The sequence below is a fragment of the Anthonomus grandis genome, chromosome 3 (assembly GCF_022605725.1).
Source record: "Anthonomus grandis grandis chromosome 3, icAntGran1.3, whole genome shotgun sequence".
Lineage (NCBI taxonomy): Eukaryota > Metazoa > Arthropoda > Insecta > Coleoptera > Curculionidae > Anthonomus > Anthonomus grandis.
The window spans coordinates 30211938-30235676 of NC_065548.1; the positions used below are offsets into that span (position 1 = coordinate 30211938).

Consider the following 23739-nt stretch of genomic DNA (forward strand, 5'->3'; position numbering starts at 1 on the left):
AATAAATGTTTAAATAAATATGTATTGTAATGTAAAGCCAGCGGTATCAGCATTATCAAATTTTGTGGAGAACTGATCAGAAGAAATTCTATAGCTCAGTCTTAATAATATTTACATTGCATATCCCTCTGCATGTTTTTCTTGTAATATGAACTGAAGGAAATTAAAAAAATCTTTTATTACTGTTTCTCAGAAACATTTAAAATATACATACTCTTACATCAAGGTCAGGAAAATTTCAATCAATTTTTAATTGTTGAATAGAAAATGAGAGGCCAGACATTTTGTAATATGTATTTATAATAATCAAGTTAAAAATTAAATACTTGAAAAGTGAAACTTCTTCATTGAAATCAACTGAATTTGATTTTATTAAAGACTAAAGATTGACAATACAAAAACATAATAGTAATAAATAAAATCAGATTTTCTTACCAGAAACCTGGAATTGCTTGCCGCAAATTAATTAAAATACTACTCCCAATATTGAAAGAGAACTTTTTAGAAAAAAAGTAATAAATTTAAAATAACATCCTTAAAACAAATAGCAAACTGAACCCACGCTGGCATTCATTGAAATGAAAAACAAAACAAACTCAAATGGTATGACAATGACAAATGATGTTCTATCAGTCAATGTCAACAACTGTCTGTCAGCTTCCTGTCAATTTTGCCAAGCAAGATGGCCGATATACGATTCCGATTTTCACCATACAAGTTTCATCCATGTGCTTAAGGCGTTCAAGCGGGAATGCGCTGCTCTGTAGCAAATTAAAAAAAAATTTGTTTCATTTGAGTCTTTGCTGCTGCCTGTCCTAACAGCAAAAAATAAACTAAAAACCGACTGCAATAATGTTGTAAACATAAATGGACAAGAAATAAAAAAATTAATTCAAAATAAAGCAAAAAATTAAGTTAATTTGATAATATTAAATAAAAATTAAAATTATCTTATGTCAGGTTCAAAAAGGCCACCCTGTTTAGCAGTGCAGTACGTCAATCGTTTAAAAAACGATGTGTTCGACAACATTTCAATGGAGATACTATTAAATGCTTGCCTAATTTTAGCACAAAGCTCTTCTAAATTAGTAGCCCATTCATTTTCGTGCCTATAAATTTGTTCTTTTAGGTATCCCCAAAGAAAAAAATTATTGAGGGCTAAATCGGGACTTCTGGCGGGCCATTTAATAGTGCCGTTTCCACTGATTGTTCGATCAGGGAAAGACGTTTCGAGAAATTGACGTACCACTAATGCGTTATGAGCGGGACAACCATCCTGTTGAAACCAAACTTGTTCTAAATTGATATTGAGCCCTCAAATAGCAGGAAGAACTTCATCCCTTAAAAGATTAAGGTATTTGTTGGCATTAAGGTTTCCATCGATAAAAAAAGGGCCTATAATATCACCTAAAATGCCAGCCCATACATTAACCTTTTGAGGGTATTGTGTACGTGTTGGTATGCTTATGTGCTTATTTTCCCTCGAATAACCCACTGTAATAGACGGATTATGTTTACCACAAAAAGAGAAAGAGGACTCATCTGAAAACAAAATGTTACTAATAAACATTTCGTCCCGATTTGCCCTTTCCAATACTTCATGGCAAAATTCCATCCGTCAATCATGGTCCTGTGGGAACATGTATTGGGTTTTTTGCAACTTATAGCACTTGGACTTATTTCTTTTTAAAATTCTTCTAACCCTTAAAGGCTCAATACCCGTTTCTTTGGGAATGGTTATACTATTGCAAGGAAAGTTCATTTCAGCAACAGCACAAACATTAACCTCTCGAAGCTCCCTTTCTTTGCCTAGCGGTCTAACAACAGGTGGTTGCTCATTTGCGTAGCATTTCCTGCAATGTTGCAAGCACCCAAAGGTCTCAAACCTATGGATAATTGCAAAAATTGTTCTGCGGACGGGAATGGGCCGATTTTCGAACGTAAATGCAATTCTGCCTGATATTTCATCGACAGAGCTGCCGGCATGATACCACTTAATAATTTGCTTTTTTTCCTCAAGAGAACACATTTTAACAAGAAAATAGCGAGCGGTTTTAAATTTAATCTTTGGTGATTAAGCAAGAAGCTAGGAATAAAAATAACGTTAAACGTTTAAAATGCAATCTCATATTGGCGGTGCAATGTGGTGGGGATAAGAATTGTCTCGTTTTTCGATGAACGAGCAGAGAGCCGTGCGGCAGAAATATCAGTGTTGCCAAACGAATTAATTTGGAAATGGCATATTTTGTGCTCTCTGTCTGTCTCATGCGGACTCCATATGTCCCCTCTCGCTTACGCTCATAGACTATTTCCTATAGGCGAGATTTGAATGATTATATCTGTTTAAAAATTTTAATTATCATTAGTTTTACCGAAAAGGATAGCTAACAATTCTTTAGGATTAATTATAAAGGTTGTTTTAGTGCTGTGTAATTAAGTGCTGTCACAGCCTAACTGTCGCTTAAAAAGAAAAAGAAATATTTTTAAGGCTCGTCAGCATCGAAATTATGCTTACAAGATAAAAAAGCTTTTTAATATCCTGATTTCAAACGAAAATCAAGTTAACCGGTGATTATACTACTCAAATATGAACCTAATATAATGCCCAAAATCTCATTAAATACAAAAGCTTTATAAGTTTTACCATGAAATATATTTATTTGCCATCAAATCACACAAACCTATGTTGGTTTAACGTTTCAATTTACCTAGGCCATTATCACTTCTGTCATACATTATAAGCGAGTTTAAAGCAGCAAATGCTTGTGCATAAATAACCTTTTGGGTTTGGTATGTAGGGAAAGCACAGCTCCCAAACCATTGTTAAAACATAGAGTTACATCCGAAACTCTATCAAATAATGTCAGCTAAAACATATCTGGAACACATTGTCGCATATGGTCGCATATAACCACGTATATAGGTAAAAGCATGTCGATGTCAATGAGAGTAAGTTATTCTCTTTCATACTTTACTATTAGTACTGTTGTAATTAATAATGTTTTTTTTTTTAGATAAACAGTGCCCTAACTAATTATTCTAATTAGAAAAACCTACTACTTTATGTTACAAGATCTCCATTTTATTTAATTTAGAATAAATCTCAGAGTCCTTATTTATAAAAAAATACCTGCTTTGGTACATTTAAATTGTAAAAACCAATAAAGTCTAATTATACAAAAAAGGCCTTATCGTATCCAGGCGACACAGTGCAGTAAATTTACTTCAACGAGATAAAAGCTTTTTCTAATTAAAAATAGGTAAGCCGCCTGGTAAATGTCCTTTGTTTGGGGAGCAAATAAATATGGATTTGGATCTCGATTCGGATTTTTAAAGAGAATGTATCCCCCAGTTTAGATTAATGATGCTAATGATGCAACCGTTGTATTTTTTGTAATTATAGCTAGCGTTTATTTAACCATCATTCCAAAAAATAGGCCTGTTCACCTGCTCGGAGTAATTGGATTACGCCAAGTATACTTTTTCAATGAAATATCAATTCTTTAGTTTTTTTTGCGTGAATCTATTGTGTAATTTCAGGCCTATGTTTTATGGAAAATTAGTTTTTACTACTTACAATAAGTTTAAAAATATTTATCAACAAGGACTATACATAATGGTCAATTAAAAAATTAAAAACGACCAGTTCTTACCTGCGGAAAGGAAAGAAAATAGAAAAAAAATTTAAAATTAATTATTTTAAAAAATCTTGTATATTAGTTTATAAGATTTACACGTTTAAACAAATTTTAATTATCCAAATAAAAAGTATTATTTATTTAATTCAGATAGTATGCTGATATTTAGGTCTTTGTATGTTTTTACAAGCTAGACCCTTACTGGACATCTTAAGTCTACTGAGTATTACTACTAGAGTTGTAATTCGATCTGTGTAGGTTTAGGCCTGATGATGCTCCGATAGGAGCGAAACACGTGTAGGATGATTTGATGAGACCGTGACTTTGTGTTTTTACCTTTGTTTTGTATTGATTATTTAATGTTTCGCTACGTTCTTTTCTCCTAGGTCCTACCTTACATATCTTTGTTGCCCTGGAGAAAGCCTAACTTTGATATAATAAGAATTTAAGAAACCAGGAGTTTTATTTGACCCACCTGAAACCTACAAGATTAAAACAAAAATATCTCAACATAAAAAGTTGATTAATATTAGTTATCTTTTAATTTAATTTTCATTTAATTGGAATATGAGCTTCAGAATAATAAATTTTAATGATCAAATGTTACGCAAGGTTTATTTTTTTATTTCTAGCAAAATTAGAGCCTTTTAAATATAGAATTTATTTTTTTCATTATTTTTCTTTAAATTGATTAATTAAAGTGATTGTAGTCCTGTATAGGTTTATCTTATACTTTTTGGTCTTTCTCTATTGCTTTTTATATTCGTATGTTTTGAAATATTGGTTTGAATTAGAAATTTAATTTAAATAATAACTTTTTTTCTTTTATATTTAGATAAATTAAGTTGATGAGATATTTAAATTGACAAATGAGCTTTTAGACAAAAGAGGTCCATAAATAAAACATTTTTTTTCAATAATTGAGCATATGAGATAGTATTTTCGAAATTTATTATTTATTTAAATATATTCTATTTTGAGCTGCAATTATATTTTGCTGTATTACTTGAAACTTTAAATACTCTAACACAATTAGGCTAGACAAGGCGGTAGATTTGACCTTAAAGCATCGATTTCTATTTTCCTTCATGAAACTATTCTTTTGATATGTTTTTTAATGGCATTATGCCGAGCACATATAACCACAAGTTTCAAGCGTAACAGGGGTATTTATGACGTATGATAGCTCTTATCACAGCCACATATACACCTGTATCTCAAACATATTTAAAAACTCATTGGTTTCCGTAATTCTCAAAAAACTTATTTCTAACTCTCTATAATATAGATATCTGCTTATATCATTTATTTTCATCTCAGTATTAAATACCCATTTATTTTTATATATTCACCACTAAGGAACTAATCTATAACTATAGTATATAGGAAATTATAGGATATCTTTTGGAAATTTTAGACAGTCTCACGCTTCTCGCCTTAAAATCCAAGCAAGTCATTGTTTTAATTTAAGACAACACAGGGTGACTCGAATATGTAGGTAAATAACACTAGGAAAAACATAGAGAGAGTGTTTTTAACTAGCTTATATTTTACATCCTATGTATAATTTTATCTATTTTATCCAAAACTAATATTTTATATATATTATAATTTATGTTTTTAGCCATAAAGCTCTATTATTAGTATTGGCGACATTTTTATTAACTCTTAACCTTAAGTATTTTTTGTTTTTTCGAAGAATAAAATAAAAATATATGCATTATTGTTTTTCTTAAATAATTATAAAGTGTCGTCCAAGTGTAGCGGTATTGTTGTTAACCCTATCATTAAAAATATATTCTTATATCACATATGTATCTAGAGCTAATGGTTTTTTATAATCTTATAAATACATTGGAATCCTCTGTTTTCCTTAAATTTTTTTATTTTTTTTTCTAAAATGGAGCGTACTTTAACTCTAGAAATTTTTCTTTTTTCGCTAGTTTATCGCCCAAGTTCTTGTATCAAAAAGCTTAAGAGTGTTTCAAAATGATCAAAAATACATCACAGATATAGAAAATGAATTCTACCATATACAAGTTGTATCCCTTAGTACAATTTCATTTCCGTAGATAAAATATTTTAGTTCGTTATAGATGGTCTATTTACATATTTTATTATAAGATTAAAACTGTTTAGGGCATAAGCGTATCTTCATACTCAGTCCACCTATATCCTTATACCAGCAAACTTCTGAAAGCGAAAAACCCACATTGTTTTACGATTTGTAGCTATTATTGGCAGAATAACTTGCCATCCTGTTTCACCATCACCATCCAACAGAATTTTGTGATAAGTAATTAAGTTACAATTTTCTTTAAGAAAAATTAAACAACGTAGTTCAAAATAGCTAATAAATCTTAAGACATGATTTAATTGACAAAAACTAATATGGCCAGCAACTAAAAGCCAGCGCCAAAAATGTCATTGTATATAAATCTCTTATATACCTTGACATATTAAGTCAATTCCCATTTGAGCAAAAAAAAAGAAAGTAAATGCAAATGTAAAGGCACTTCAATAAATCTCCGCTTCAAAAGACTAAATAAATCGGTGAATGTCAGATTTAGAGTATTAATATTTGAGTAATGTTCTAACCTCATATCTAATCTCTATATGTTTTCTATGCATAGTCGGTGATCAAATTTAATGAAATATCCTATGGATAATTACATTCCATATATCCAAATTATGGCCTTATTACGGTTTTTTCTGGTTTAGTTTGTGTTTTATATTTCATTTTCGGTTTTACATAATTGGCTGCTTCTATGGAAAACTCTAAATACTTTAACTTAAAAACATTTTTTTGACGCTTGGTTAAATATTTTGCTCCAGTGCTATAGCTATTTGGAGTTCCATATACAACTTTTTGAAAGGGAGATAGTATATGGAATTACGATTTTGAAGTTGTGCTAGATCAGCGTTTTTTAAATATACGGGTTATATGTAATACCTTAGTAAAATTTTAAAAGCAGCACTGGGCATAACTAATATATAGTTTGAATTTTAATTGATACACTTTTTGATTTTCTCATGTAAATTCTAAATTTTAATTAGTAAAAGTTGGCAAAACATCTTCTGAAAACTGCTACCATTAATTTACATAACAAGGATATGACCGTGAAATATCTCACTTCTAAAAATGTCAAGTTTTAATGTTTCATATTGCCTAAGTACTCTCAATATTACCGAATTAAAGGACAACTATATTTTTTATGCTGGACGTAAAAGTTTATTCATATTAAAAAAGGTCTGAAATTCTTTAAATTCTGATTGTCTCCTTAAACTGTGCTGAAAATATGAATTAGCATTTCTAACAAACTTTTATAATCTAAATGTGTCAAACACTGAAAGGAATAAAAGACCCACAAGACATAGTTGATGCTTTTGCACTGTTCTTTAGTGAGGCATTTATACAATCAAATTTCATTAACCATTCGTCAACGTCTGATAATGTGCTCCACTTTGACATTTCCAAAGTTGATGCTTTCCAGATTATTTTGGCTAGTAAAAAACTCAAAAATAAGTTAATATCTGGTGTAGACGGTTTACCTAGCTTCTTGGTTAAAGGTTGCACTGGTGTTCTGGATTAACCGCTGACCTACATTTTCAACTTAATACTGTCAACAGAACAGATTCCTGAAATTTGGAAGAATGCTAAAATAATACCTATTCGAAAAGCTGGGGACTCTGATCAAAACGTGAACTACAGGCTAATCTCATTACTCTGTAACTTCTCAAAAATTTTCAAAATTATCCTGAAACGGTCGCTATTTAGTCACGCAAAAGAACTCATCTCTGTAGACCAGCATGGATTTTTTAGCGGCCGATCTTGTGTTACTAACTTATTCTGTTTGTCTAGCCACATCTGTATCTCACTTGATGTTAATACTCAAGTCGATGTTATTTATACCGACTTCCAAAAAGCCTTTGATCATATTTTGCTGCATAAACTAACTCAGTATGGTTTTTCAGGGAGATTATTTAATTTAGTTCATTCCTACTTCATTGGTAGATCTCAATATGTCGAATATAAAAGCTTTAAATCAAAACTTTTTAACGTAACGTCGGGTGTGCCACAGGGCTCGAACCTGGGTCCGCTTCTGTTTAGTTTTTTTTATAAATGACTTGATTGAGGCGTTCACTTGTCATAGGCTAGCTTTTGCCGATGATTTGAAGCTATATTTAATGGAGGATTGTGTTTTTCTTCAGAGCTGCCTAAATACATTGGAGGTATGGTGCGCTGTTAACCGGTTAGGCTTGAATGGGGCTAAATGTAGTGTGGTCAGTTACTCTACAAAAACACCCTTAAATTTTAATTACTTTATTAATGATACTATGTTGAGTAGATTAGAGCAAATTATTGATCTTGGTATCACCTTTGATTCTGAATTTACATTCGTTCCACACTTTAACAAAACAGTCAAGTCAGCTCTGAGAAGGCTTGGGTTCATAATTAGAAGTTCTCAGAGTTTTACTTTGGAATCTACATTAAGACTACTTTTCTGTTGCTTTATGAGATCAAAACTGAAGTTTGGCTGCATTATATAGAACTCGCTCTATCAGAACCAAGTTGGTCTCCTTGAATCAGTTCAGCGTAGATTTACGAAGTTTTTGGCCTTCAGGCAGGATGGCATATATCCAGTTAGAGGGTTTGATCATCGGCAACTATTGGAACGCTTTAATCTATATCTATCACACCTCAGAAGAATGATCTTTTCTGTAAAAGTCCTGAATGGGTTACTGAATGGATTAATTGATAGTCCTGTACTTCTTTCTGGTGTAGGTTGCATGGTGCCTAGGCTTAATACTAGACATCCCCTAGCATTCTTTCCGCCAAGGTCTCATACTAACATCTTGTTGAAATAGCCACTATATACAATATACGCTATATTTAATCGCATCTGTCACATGTGTGATATAAATTTCTCTCCGGTTCATGTGATTGTCGATATCTTGGTGGAGCATTACTCTTGGCATTAGGACCCATGTGTTTAAGTTATAGTTAGTAGGCATATTGCAGTTAATTTAATTTAATTTTGTTAAATATGTGATTATCTTGTTAAACTTTTATAATTGGGTTTTTATATCATAGCGCCATCTGCAGCAAAATCAGCCAATGCAACATTCTTAACCGCGAAATTATCAGATAACCCTGTTTCATGTTTTTTTGGCGCATTGTGTTTTTTTACTGCCTCAATGCTGTCAATAAAATCTTTATTGTAAACTTTACATTTAAAATAATTATTGCCTAAAACATTTTTTTGAATCCGAGACTCTAAAATCATTATGCTTCGTCATTTTCTTCACTGTATAGCTTCTTCGGAACTATTGTCTTATAAATTAAATGCAGATGTGTATAAAGGGGACGTAGGTGGAACTGGAGCTAGGCTTTTCTGTGGTTAAATATATTTGCTTTTCGATAGATTTTAAAATCCGTCTCATGATTCCAAATTTATCTTGATGAACATTATGTACCTTTAGGAGGAGAGTCACCGAAAAAAAATAGGCCAAGTACAATACTTTAATTAACTAACACACCTGACATGCCTGTCGCCTGCCAACAATGTATAGCAGACTGCAGGAATAGCCAGACTAGATCGAGGAAAAGTAAACCTCGGCGAACCATGGGTGTAAAACAGTAGTACCACGGCGCATAAACATAGGTTTGATTCTAGAATAATAATTATTGATTATACTGGAACGGCTCCGCAATCAGAAGGAAATTATCTGTAATAGACTTATCTAAAAAATTATCAATAGATAATTCTTTCCGGACAATTTTTATATTTTTTTATAGTAAAAATGGTAATCTTATAATAATTATCTAAATTAGTAAATCGAGACCGTCCTACATACAACCCGATTAGCATGACACAGAATGTAACTTCGTTAAAAAGTAATATAAATTTGTTAATAGTTAACGCTTTATTATTTATCCATTTAACTTACATCCATTTAACTTAAATGCATCATATTTTGTACAAATAACAAATACATCATATTTTATATTCCACTCCCATCCTGACATAAAATCATTTTTGTAGAGTATTCGTATGTAACAGTTTATATGTTCATTCACAATTTTCAGGGTATTAATCCAATACAACTACATGCTATTAATATAACGCAATGCAACCAAATTGGCCATTTCCATTTTTATTATTTCTACTTATATTTGTAATATATACCGCGTTAATTAAATAACATTTTTTTATGTTTGTATTGGCTGCACGGCGAAACGTCTATATAAATGACATTTTACTTTAGTAGGTGCTGCCTTAATATTATCTTAATTGAACTTCTCTTTCCAGGTAGCAATTATTGTGGTTGTTCCGGCTCGGTGGGTATATCTCATCCAGAAACATTAACTGTTACTTTGACGGCAGACAGAGGCATTGGCTATGGCATAACAGTTTCTGTAGGAGATCACACTGAAAATAGATCAGCCGACATTCTTGTTACTAGGATAGCAGCTAACTCTCCTGCTTACAGGTAAGTCGTATATAAAAATGCATAGTAATAATACAGATTATGCATTTTTTTATTGTTAGCTACTTCTGTACCAAAAACAATAATAATTTACTCACTTTGGGCTATAAAATACTAATATTGTAGTCTCAGTAAAGATTATTATTATAGTTCTATTGATAAAATATCCCTCGAATTTTTTTTACAATACAGCGTATGGCACATTATTATTATTTGCAGCAATTTTCGGTTCAGGTAAAACCAAACGGGCACCAGTAAAATCAATATTGTCACTGACGTGAGAAAAAGTGTCATTAAATCAGTGACAGTCGAAAACAAGTATGAATTATTCAATCGACGAAAAAATAGATATAAATATTTAATATAACTTCATCGTTAAATTAAATAAAAATTTAGATAAAAAAGTAATGTTAACGTGTCTTACTTTGAATGTATGGTTGTGAGATTGATAAAACGAAGAAAAAAACATTTCTTGTATTCGGATGTACATCAGATTTGACAAAGCCTTATAACAAATTGTTTGCTAGTGGCTGGTGTTTGGTTTTACCTGAAAATTTGGTAATTTTGCAATTACATTAAATTGAATAATTCAAGATTCGCTTATTAAAATTTTTTAAAACTTTGCACGAGGGTTTGCCAGATTGGTCTCTTCAAAAAGTTATCTTACATTTTTTCTGTAAAATGTACAGGGAAGCCAATAATTGACTCCCTTAAAATTTACATGGGATTTCCTATGTTCCGCTCGACGACGCACCACCTGGTATATATACAGATCGTGTTTTCGTTCGTTACTTATAGGAAACCGCATAGAGGCGAAATTTTGCAACGTCGCGCGTGTACGAGTGCCTGCGACAGAGCACCGCCCCGGCCGGCCCGAGGACGGGATTAGTAAATATCTGACGTTCGTGGGAGCTGCGTCGTTTGGCGACAAAATCTCCCAAAATATTACGCGAAAATCCAGGCATTTTTAAAATATTTATTCTAATGCGGGTTTTACAGACATGACAATGTGTAAAACCCGTATAGAATTGTAATCTTAAAATGTTTAATATGCTGTGTTTTGCATAATGAAAATTAAAGCGTTATTCTAATAAAAAATAAAATATCAACTCTGAAAAAAATATAATAAAAAATCAGAAATAAAACTCTAATAAACAAACTTAACAACATATCATTTTTTAAATAAAAGGCTCAAATAAACCGCCTTCTTTCGCTAAACAAAAACTTAACCTATCGTAAAAGCTATTTCGCACCTTCAAAAGAGTTTCAGGTAAAATGGAATTGGCACCTTCGACAATTTTATTTCGCAACTCCTCTAAATTTGTTGGCCTTCTAAATTCATACTTGTAAGTGGTCTCCTTAAGGTAACCTTACAGATAAAAGTCATTTGGAAACAAATCTGGAGATCTAGGAGGCCATTTAATATCGCCAGTCCCACTAATAAGGCGGTTAGGAAAAGTATTTGTTAAAAATTCTTTTACCCTAGCCGCGTTATGAGCAGGACAGCCATCTTGCTGAAAATAAACCGATCCCAGGTCACCATCAGGTAGGATTTGAATGGCAGAAGAACTTGGTTTTGCAGCAACTCAAGGTACTTTTGGGCGTTTAAAGTGCCATCAATAAAAAATGGCCCTATAATATTGTCGCCCAAAATACCTGCCCAAACATTCAATTTCTGAGAATACTAGGTACGAAACTGAAAACTTCTGTGCTTGCTTTCCTGAGACCAATAAGGAACAATGGAAGGATTGTGTTTGCCATGTAATAGAAAAGAAGATTTATCAGAAAACAAAATATTTTTTAAAAAATATTCGTTTTCATTTGCCTTTTCCATCATGGTTTCACAAAATTCCATTCTTCGCTGCTGGTCTTCAGGAAATATTTCCTGAGTTTTTGAATACTTGAATAAAAATTTGTACCCATATTTTTTCCAAATACGAGCAACAGTTTTATTGCTCATTCCCAGTTCCTCTCCAACACTTCTAGTGGACCGTGTCGAATCAAGTTCTAGGGTACTACAAACCATTTCTTCCCGCCGTTCTAATATATCCTGGACCACTTCAACAGGTGGTTCTTGACGTTTTGTGTGGCATTTTTTACAATCTTGACAAAAAAGATGTCTAAAAATTTGTAACCACATTTAAAACCGTTTTTGCACAAGGAATTGGTCTATTCTCAAACGTCACTGAAAACAAATCTCTCTCTACATTGTACTGCCGCAACCAAGCGGTGTTGCCATTATTTTGGGTAATACGTAGCTCGCGATAACACGATCTGTATATAAAACTATTGGCTTATATTAATAAGCTTCAAGTAATATTTTTAGAAATTTTAATTACATTTTGTTTGTACTGTCATCCTTGTCAATACAATTTATATTTTTTTTCATATTGCAAAAGCGAATTTTAAAATCGTTTATTTTCAATCGAATCATTCTTCTCTGCCTTTTGTTTGTGATTCTATTCTTTAACTGATTGTGACTTATTAGGGGAATCACGTATAAATTCCAAAAACTGAGATGAAGTTGTTTGTTTTTCTTCTAAAACTTTTTAGTAATATACTTCAAAAAATAGTAGATTTTGAGCTGAGGTATATAAATTAATAGCGAATTAAACGAAAAGTTAAATATTTTTTTATTAATTCACACATTACATTTAAAAAATAGAACTCGAATTAAGGCAATCGCAACTTCTATTTGCCTACTAATTTTTCAATTTTTAAATATATTTATACAGATACAGTACACATTCTCTGAGTATCAACAGCCATTTTTTGATGTAGGAGATTTGTATAAAGTTTAACTAGTGACGTAAAATAAATATTTTTTAAGAATATTATGTACGCCACTGCTTTTAAAATAAAAATTATTTTTGTAATTCCAAAAAAAAAATATTTATTTATTTTATGAACATATGTACATACATTATTTTACCATTTAATTAAAAAAACAATACGTTAACACAAATTAAAAAAAATTTAGCTTAGCTGTGCAAAGTGGCGACCACCTGACAATATGCATCCTTCAGATTTTTTCCTCATTGAGTTTCGTAACCTTTGAAAAATGCCTGGAGTATTTCTGATAAACTACTTATTTCATTGGGTATTACGTCACTTTAGCAAATCAATTTAGAAAAGAAGAAAAAAGAAAATATTTTGAAAAGAAGAAACGAGCTCAGAGATTTATAGATTAAACCTCAGCTCCTAGGTATATAAAAAATCTATTAATTATTAAGATTTAAGTTGAAATTTCTTTTAAATACGTAAATAAGTCTATTTTCTTCTTCTCAATTTTTGAGCGTGTAAGATAGTATTTTCTAAATTGATCTTTGCTATAAGTGACGTAATACCCAATAGAATAAGTAACTCATTATGATTTCGTCACAACAATACAGATTTTACGTATTTTTGATAGTGTCACAAGAAGCTATTATGCGGTTTCTTAACTAATCTTTAGTAAAATATTGGAGTATCGTAAAACAGCGTCTTAAAATATACCCACAGCAAAAAATCGAGACTGTTTAGATCTGGGGATCTGGATGGCCATGATTGTGATCCTTGAGTGACGCACTATACAATGATTATTACAATGTTAATAAGAAATCTTCATATTTTAAAGACTGAAGTAGGCTAGCGCTTATTTCCGTTCAATCTACCTGGTAGAAAATAAGGCCCAATTAAATAATTACTAATAACTCCAGCACAAACATTTACAAAAAATTGATCTTGGTGGTAAATTTATTATGGAATTAACTACTAATAATGTATTATCTATTAAACTAATCTATTAAACTACTAATAATCATGAAGAGTTTTGCATATTAGATGATATTCATGAGTAATATTCAAAATATTTTCAATTTTTCTTGTACTTATTTTAGGGTTTTCTTCAACTAAATTTAAAACAGATTCCTCGGTTTTGTGGTGTTCGTACAGTAAGGTGTACCCCTTCTAGGTAATTTTTTTGGTTCAAAAGATCCTGTTTCACATAAGTTTCTGTGAGTTCCTGGAAAAGTTCGGGCATCCGAAATTATTTTATTCGCAAATGGCTCTTGGTTTGTTCGTCTGGCTTTAATTGCATTACCGCCAGCACGTCTGTACAGATAATGCATATCGGCAAACGCAGCATTTGTGAAATTTAACATCATAGTTATACGTTTAAAAGGTTTTATGTTATTAAAGTGTGTGGCTGTCTAGATTTTTTGTAATACTTTAGATACTCATGAAATGTATTTGTTCTTCTTTGGTAAATATTTTATTAACGGTCCAGAATTTTAATATCCTTGTAATAAAGTAATTAATTTGTAGTCAAATTCAATTTACACAAATATTAACAAAAATCGGTTTGAAAGTTGTCATCCTTAGAACCAAATTTGGGGGATCCTGAATGAAATGTTTAAAAACTATTTAATATTAAAGTACCGCTATACTTCTAGAATTATAGTTGATTATACTGTAATGGTAAAATAATATAGATATGTTTATAATATTCCATAATTTATGTTTATGAAATAATTAAATTTAATTTTTTTTTCTAATAAATTGATTATGCATAAAATGTTTTTATTGTTTTTCGCGAAACTTGCATGTTGGACGAAAAAACGTTTTTATTTTACCGAAAAGCAGTAGCATATATATTTTTTTTTTTTTAATTGAGTCTACGTTCGTGTATGGATGCCACTAGTTAATTTTTAAAAATTTTATCTTCTACAATAAAAAATGGTTGTGTACTAAATTTCATAAACATATCTATTAAGCCACCTAAATATTAACACCCGTAAGAATCAGCATTTTATTCTGTAACACCCTGGATATTAAAAAAACCAACCTTATACCGCCCGACAATTACATAAAAGTCTATAAAAGTATTTAGAGAATGTGACAAATTTTTCAAAAAAGTTGTCGAAGTAACCCGCTATAATATTATAAGCAATGATTTAATTTTTTAAGCCATTTAAATGACATCTATTTCTCGTAATTAATGTGATATAATTATATTAACTACAAAGAATGAGTTTATCTATGAACTACGGACATTGTAACGAAGTTACAAGGTTTTGTTTTTATTTTATAGAAATATGGGTTAGCCCAGGCAGTAATTTACCAGAAAGATTTGCGCCAATAATATTTAGTTCTAATATGTATAATTCACTTAAAAGTGATTTGTATTTTAAGCCTTATCTATGGGTTACAGGTGGCTTGTAATTATAAATATACATAAATTAACCAACTTACGAGGTTTCTAGACCGGATAATACCTAGTATAGGCTAAATTTATAATGGATTTTACCCAGTGTGCTCCATCAACTTTGTTGTGACCCTGGTCTTCGTTGTTTTCAGTACTGGTTATTCTTAAGACAGTGAGCAGTAATGAATGCCTACAACCAACAATTTTTCATCACTTGTTTTTTTTTCATGATTTTCAGTTATTGTCATTATTTTTTTTTGATTTAATATACACTATTTATATCCTTTTTATACAAAGTTCTTACATACCTTAGAAAGGTCTGCTAAAAGACATGACTGGTTATGCAAAAGACATGATAAGGTGTGATCGAGTTTTCAATCATTTTCCCGAAAAGCCCGGTTTTCTTGGGCACATAGTTAACACTGTTATACACATAGTTAACACTCCCTGTTTTCATCTAAAATACCTGGTTTTGAGTATTGAAATTAAGTTTGTTTACCATGTAACGTCACCTCTTAATAATTCGTACCGTTTTCCTTACGGAAAACTCAATTTCCGCTAATACCGCTTTTAGTTCTGCTTTGAATATAAAATGTTTGCGATAAAGTGTTTCCGATATATTTTTACCGATAAACTGCCTGTGCTAGTTAACAGAGAATGATAACTAAGGTTGTTGGAGTTTAGAATACTTTTCTCTTATTTAAGCACAAAATCTGTTATAATATTAAGTTGTCATAATAAATGTTGGATCACTACCTGATTTCTCCACTATTTTAAAGCTTACCCGAAAGGCAATAGGGGACTCTAAGCTCTTTTAATTACTTAGAGTGGCGCCAGAGGCAGTTTTTGTCGATTTTTCTTCCATTTCTGTAGATAATCATCCATCAAAGATGGAGTCGACAGATACCCTGGATCGCTAAGGTTAGAGGGGTCCATTTATGTTATGCGTAAATTAATTTACAAAAAACAGAATGTTTCTTCCTACCTGGGCAATAAGACAACCTAAATTCATACAGTTTTTATGATTTAAATTGTGTGTTTAAATCTGCTAATTTTTTTAAAATTTATTTTCACTCTATAAAAATAAAGGAATAACCTTTACTCACTTATGGCCTGCAATCGCAGGTATCGTTATGGAACTGTATATGTATGTAATGTAAAAGTGTTGTAGCTTTAAATGAAAGTTTTTACTTTAAATAGTACAAGCCGAAATGCCAACCAGCCGTTTGCAAGTGTGTTTGAATATGCAGATGCAGACATGTAACTTGCCAGCATCGCATATTGTGCAGAAGTGGAAAGGCACAAACAATAAAACTACAGCGGAATTTCTGAACACGTTTTATTACAATCTACATACTGCATAGACATGGGTCAGTTTTAACAAAACAGTCTTCTTTTAAAATTAAAGCGGCAGGTGTTTTATTTTATGCTTGCTATTTTTTAACTATATATATTTACATATAGAAATTAAGGGCCAAAATTTGCTTTGAAACATACCGAAAAAGTAATCATAATCTGGGTCGTTGTGTTTTTAGGAGCATTTTATTTGGAGGAATTACGAATGCACACTACGTCAGCACTGCCTGCCACTTGTTTTTCAACGACTCTTTTTGAAGAATTGGATAATTTTTTTGTACGGAAATTCTAATTCTTTATACTAGCCTTCAAAAGTACATCAAATTTAACAGAAAAAATGTTTGTTTTAAGGTCAAAGAAACGTCACTTGAAAATCAAATTACTATTGAGTTAGTACCTAAATGCCTGCTTACGAATTGCTTCTTGAAAACGGGATCAACTTGACTCGTGACTTCGTTTGTCCATGACATGTTTTGCCTAAACCTTTTTTTCATATGAACATAAAATTCTCAGTTATATACTGGTAATCTAAAGGATTACAAAAATATACCTGAGAATGGAAAAGACAAATGGAGTGGTACTTCCCAAGTAAAGCTGCTCTTACAACTACCCTAATATATAGTTACTAAAAATGTGCATAATGCAACTGTAACGAGTTAAGTTTAATATTATGTAGGTACACAAGAAACAATTATCAAATATAACTAAATAAATAAATTGAATTAATACGGAAGGATAGTAAGCCATCTTTTAATAAGTTTTAGGGAAAACGATATTATTTTTCTTTACATGATATTAATTTCGCTACATTTAATTATGATAGAGATGTGAAAATTCACCTACAACTATAAGAAATTTCATAAAATTGGATTGTTAACATAACTTTCAATAAAAATAAAGAATACCCCTTTGTCCTTTTTTACAAGTATCCTTTTTACAATTTCTATATTCTAATAATAGATTCTAATCATAAATTCCAATTATGTTACCGCTATTTTAACTCAAAAATCCGCAGTGAGATGATATACTATACAAGCAGAAAAAATTATTTCTTTATACTGCAATAGATACTTCTCTAACCAAATAGCAATTTGAAAAGTACTGGAAGCAAGTATCCCCAATAAAAGTGAACCTGAATTAGCAGTACGGTAACACAATTATAAGGATAAAAATTGCCATAAGACTAAGAAAATATGTAGTAGTATTTCCAGCAAAAGTGATGACCATAAAATGCTGTATTGTATAAATAGAAAGAAATACAAAATATTTTATATACATTTCTCAAAGAGCCAATTCGAACTTGGTTAATTTCCCGCATAGCAAATAACCAGTTAATTAAGACCACGGGAATAAAGAAGTCATTAAAGCTGCAAATAAGTAGTCAGAAATCCATTATGTGGTATTGCAGGGCAACTTTTTAAAATAACTATTAATATCTAGAATAAGTTAGTTACACAAAGGAGACTAAAATATTTGTAAAAATAACCTTGAATTTACCGCAGTAGTTCTGAGCTAATAGAAAAGTTGTAAATAAAATGGCAGATCCTCTTACGCACTATTAGATAGCACAATATTAAGCTGATAACAATTTTAGAAAATAGTCTTTATAGATTGTGCTAACAGGAGGAAGAAACCTCTAAGGATGGTGTGATTACGAAGCATTATGGCGGTTTACGTCCTAGAGCCTAGAAAACATAAAGCCAGAAGTAGATATATGAAAAAGCGGGTGTCATTTACCTATCAAGATTATTTAAAAATATAGGCTTAAATGAGTTGTGTACCTTTTACGTGATATGGTTTTATAATTGTTATGTAAATAAACAAATGTATATTTTTATTTGCCTATAGATAAACAAATAGTGCGCCTTAATGTTGCCGAAACTTAATATACTTAGAAATGTAACCCAATACATAATGTTGCCAGAAAGGCTTTATTTGTCAAACACTGCATCAAGACATACGAGACATCTATCGTATCAATACCCTCCCGAATATCTTGTAACTATTTTCATTAAAATTACATTGTTAATACGATAATATTCTCATTATCCATTCATCTCAGTGAGTGCTTAACATGATGGAATCTTCCATCAGTATTCCACTATCCTACGGCAGAAGACGGATTATGTTCGGTTATGCTAGATTATTAACATCACGTTGTAGCCGAGTTAAATCTAAACCACATTTCCAGACTGTGTTAAATCTGATACAACTACTCATTTAATAAATGGATATATATATTTCTCTTATAGCAAAACATATTCATATAATATTATATTAAAAATTAAAGCGATCTTTGTTCCTATCTATACACTATTCAATTTTTCCAAGTGTTATTGTTGTATACGATAGGTGTTTTCTCCCATGGGTAAAATACCAAAATGCGCCAATATCAATTCGACTGCAATATCAAGAAAATTAAAAGGAAAAATAAACGTTTATGGTTAAATCGTAGTGCTAAAGATAAAATTTTATTGGCGGTATCTCGAAGGTTTTAACGATATATTCTTCAGTTATGTTATATGTTAATATGTAATAATACATATTAAATTTAAATTTGATAATTTTTTTCTCTTCGAGTTAAAAATGTATTTTATTGAAAGTTGTTCGAATCCCAATTCATTTGAATTATATAATTAACGATACTACAATTTTTTGCATGCCATCATATTTATTGGTTGGTATATATAAGTATACATCCGTAATAGTCCGGTACTTTAATATTAAAAATGGAAACAAATGAAACTCGGTTAAATTCAGACTAACGTTTTGGCTCATATTTGATATATCCGTCCTCACTTAAAATAAAATTGTCCCAGATCATATTAAATATGATCCATTAGAGGATAATTACAACTATAGTAGGAATAAAAGATTTGACTAAAATACGATTTAAATATATTTTGTCACAAACCAGTACGAACTATTAGGTTTTTAGGAAGTATAGTTAGCTCACCCCACCTGATAATTGTTGAATACATTACCTGTACCTATACATAGATTTAATAAAATTTTTATACTTTTGTCTTAAAAATTGTGATCATCAAATTATAATTTATACCGGTTGAAATAAAGTGAATGTTTAACTTACATATTTTAAATATAATGTGCATTTTCGATAATAACATTAGCCTACTTCGGAGCAGATTAATAGATGTTTTTTTTTTCAAATTAATTAACCAACGAAATGTTATTTCTTAGTTCTTATGGTGATTTCTGAATCATCTCATTTACAATTAACTTCTTAAACCAGCAATAATAACCATTTGCATTTTATCTTAATTTTTATATATATTCTTTCAAGACGTGTGGAAAACGAGTTATAAAATTTCTTTTGATACATTTTCTTTTTTGACAAATTTCTTTTATCTTTAAAATGACGTAATGATACTTCCTTAGCAAGCTGTAAATAGATTTTTCAAGAGGTGAAAAATAAATTTTCTATGTATCCCAACGTTCTGTTCAATACTTACCAATATAAATGATTCCTTTTTAAGAAGACAATCTGGCATTTGTATTAATATTTCTGAGACCAATGCTATATACAGTTTTGTTAGTATACAGTTTGTCTGAAAAATTCTGGAAACAGTTTTAATAAGTAATTTAGATACAAGTGGTATAGAAAGTTAAATTCTTTAATAAAAATAGACAGACCTTATAACATTAATTTTCACTTTTATTCGCTAGTAAAATTGAATTTTTCATGAAATAGTTTGGGTTTTATATAGCTTTTGTCGATATTTATTTGACTTATTTTTTTATTTTAAATGATTTAATAAATTGCTTGATATCTCCTTAAGTACTCAGATGGATACAAATCCAAAGGAGTGACTACTAACCCTAAGAATTACCGTGATTCTAAATTACATTAGATTAGATTTATTGATTGGGAGTTGGGAGCATGTCCTTTGCTATAGCAACAAGTCGACTTATTTATTGTACCTCTTTAAAACTGTATTTAATATTATTTCTTAAAGCATGTCTTTCTGACTAAACCCTAGAGGCTTGACACATAAGCCTACATAATAATTTATAGTTAGATCATTCATGCTTAGGGGTTTCTTTTTATTTCTGGGAGGCTGTTTCCTGTCATTTTTATGCTTGGATTTCATGTTTCAGGGTATAACGTTAAAAAACCTACTGGTGTCCTTATAAATTTTATGTGGTAGCTCAAAAGATCTGCGATAAATTCAAGTTTGTAGGTTTTCATATCTGATTTTTTTTAACCTGCCTCGGTCCAGGTATCTAATAGCCACTTTTCAACTGTTGCTTTATAAACTTCTTCTAAATTACTGTATTATAATAGTTCTAGGTCTAATAATTTGCCGAGTTAGCCTTGATTGACTAATTAGGTCATTTTCCTGATGGCCTTTATGTTTACAGTTAATATGTTAACCAGAGGAGAGCTTCTAGGATATTGGGTCATTGAGCCATCAGTATATTACAGCAACTCTACTTTTATTGAATGACCTTCTTTCTACTCTCTTATTTCTGGTATTGAATAGAGAAGTGTTTATTAAAGTAGAATTAAGGAGTTTAGGGAATTTCTTTTAATAATTTTACGTATGACCCACTCTGTAGTGAGGTAAGGAGTTTTCAATTTCGGGGCACAGTGGTCTGCTTCATTCACGATGCATCCGGTATTATCCAGCCTGGTTACCGGCGTTAATAGATTCAGCTAACCACTAACGAAGGGTAGAAAGAAAAGGACAAAGAACAACCACGTACTGATTGGATGAAAGGTGATTTGAAAGTATCTACATTTTTTTTATAAAGTGTTGCTCAATAGCAGCAATATGTCTTAGAATTCCCCTGGCATAGTTCTCAACTAGGCTGTACAGGCAGATGTTAGTAAAAAATTAAAACAATAAGGATTTTAAAGCTTTAAAATATTTAATAATAATAAGCATTTATTAAATACAGGGTGTCCAAGATAAGGATCCTAAGCATGGGGATCTCGGTACCTGTTGGAGATACAGCTTCGGTTAAATTAGGAAAAAGTTGTGCACTTTGAAGCGTATTTACATGCCGTTGAGAAACTTCAAAAATTTCCATGGCCTGCTGAGATATTTGGAAAAAACGGAAATTTGCCAATATCGATTTTATTTTTTCCTGGCTTTATTTTAAAAGATATCAAAAAACTATTGACACTTTCTCATTGACACTTTTGATGTAGTACGTGATGGCGCTTTTAAATTTTATATCCGACGTTTCGTTTTCGAGAAATCATCATCAACTTTATTTTTTTATATGGCGCGAAAAGAAAGTACACCCTGTATCTGATTCCATTTTTTATTACAAATTCAATGATGTATCACATGTCACATTTTTTTTTGTTAGTTAAAAGGAAAAATGCAAATTTTCTATTTTTTTAGCATATTTTTTAAGTAAGCTTTGGAAACAAATGCTTTGACGTATGTAAATACCTGTTACCGAGTCTGTCACATTTTTCTTAATATCTATTTAGAGAGTGGTGAAGCATTGATTTGCATTGTACATTGTACTACTTATAAATAAAAAAATCTAACCAGTAATAGACAAATGTTTTATGATTTTTCTAACGATATGCAACAAATAATGAATACATTTTAAAAATAACGAAAAAAGCAAATAAATTAACGCATTTTATAAATTTAATTTAAAACAGGTGTTTAAACAGGTTTCCGTTATTTTCTAGACATAAGTATGATCTTCTTACAGTAGCAGTTAAAACATCACGCAATATCTCTGGCGTAATATTTTGAAAAGCGGCCGTCACACATTCTCGTAACTCCTGCTCAGTTCCAAAAGAATGTTGATAGACTCGGTTTTTAATAAATCCCCAAAGGAAGAAGTCCAAAGGGGTTAAGTCCGGGGATCGCGCTGGCCAAGACACTTCACTGGAGGTTCCAATCCACTTTTCAGGAAAACGCTCTGAAAGGTACTGTCGAACTTGCCCAGAATTATGTGCAGGAGCCCCGTCTTGTTAAAACCAACAGCTATTGACTTGTGCCAGAAGTAAATCATCTTAGCAGTCTTCTAAATCATTTTGCAATAAATTAAGATATCGTTCTGCTGTTAATGAATAATGGTAAATAAATGGACCTAGTATTTTGGTTCCTAAAATTCCACACCACATATTAAACCCAAAACGTTGTTGATATCTAGATATTTTCTTAACACGCGGATTTTGTTGGACCCAGTAATGACTATTGCGGCGGTTAAAGATACCATTATTAGTGACCATACTTTCGTCGGACTATATTATTTTTGATGGAAAATTAAAATCCTCTTCACAGGCACGTGTATACCACTCACAAAAATGCCGACGTCGTTCGAAATCCCCAGGTCTTTGGCAATTTTGGTCATCCTCCAAGTCCTTGGCAAATTCTAAATTTGTAGGGGTGATATCTGTTTTTACGTAAAATAAACTGAGCTGTAGATTTGGCGACTACTACATTTTTTTCAATTTGCCTGCTTGATATCTCGGGGTTTTCAATAACTGCTTGTAAAACATTATTTTGAGTTTCTTCAAGAGATTCCTTTTTTCGAGATAAAACAGGCTTTTTAAACGAACCATATTTTTTTAAATTTCGAGCCAACTCTAAGAAAATGGATTTACATGGTTGCTTTCTATCTGGAAATTTATTAAGATACATTGCTGCTGTATTTACAGTATTTTTGTAGCACAAAATGTAACACAACAGCATGTCAAACTTCTCTTCATGACTATAATGACCACCAGGCATATTTGAGGATAATAACACAATTTTAGCAATAATAATGATAACAGTAAATAATAATAACAATAAATACTCAACAAGTGTCAAAGCATTTGTTTCCAAAGCCTACTTAATAATATGTTAAAAAAAAAAGAAAAATTGTATTTTTCCTTTTAACTAACAAAAAAAATGTGACATGTGATACATCGTTAAATTTGTAATAAAAAATGGAATCAGATACAGGGTGTACTTTCTTTTCGCGCCATATAAAAAAATAAAGTTGATGGTGGTTTCTCGGAAACGAAACGTCGAATATAAAATTTAAAAGTGCCATCACGTACTACTTCAAAAGTGTCAATAGTTTTTT

General features: G+C 31.0%; 1 protein-coding gene across 1 annotated transcript in view; it reads left to right on the forward strand.

The window, feature by feature from the left end:
* LOC126734646 (glutamate receptor-interacting protein 2) overlaps nt 1-23739 on the forward strand; it is a 1148906-nt gene that overhangs the window by 1058959 nt on the left and 66208 nt on the right. The window contains exon 11 of the mRNA XM_050438344.1: nt 9953-10133. Within this exon, the coding sequence (XP_050294301.1) occupies nt 9953-10133 (181 nt within the window). The remainder of the gene's footprint in view (nt 1-9952; nt 10134-23739) is intronic.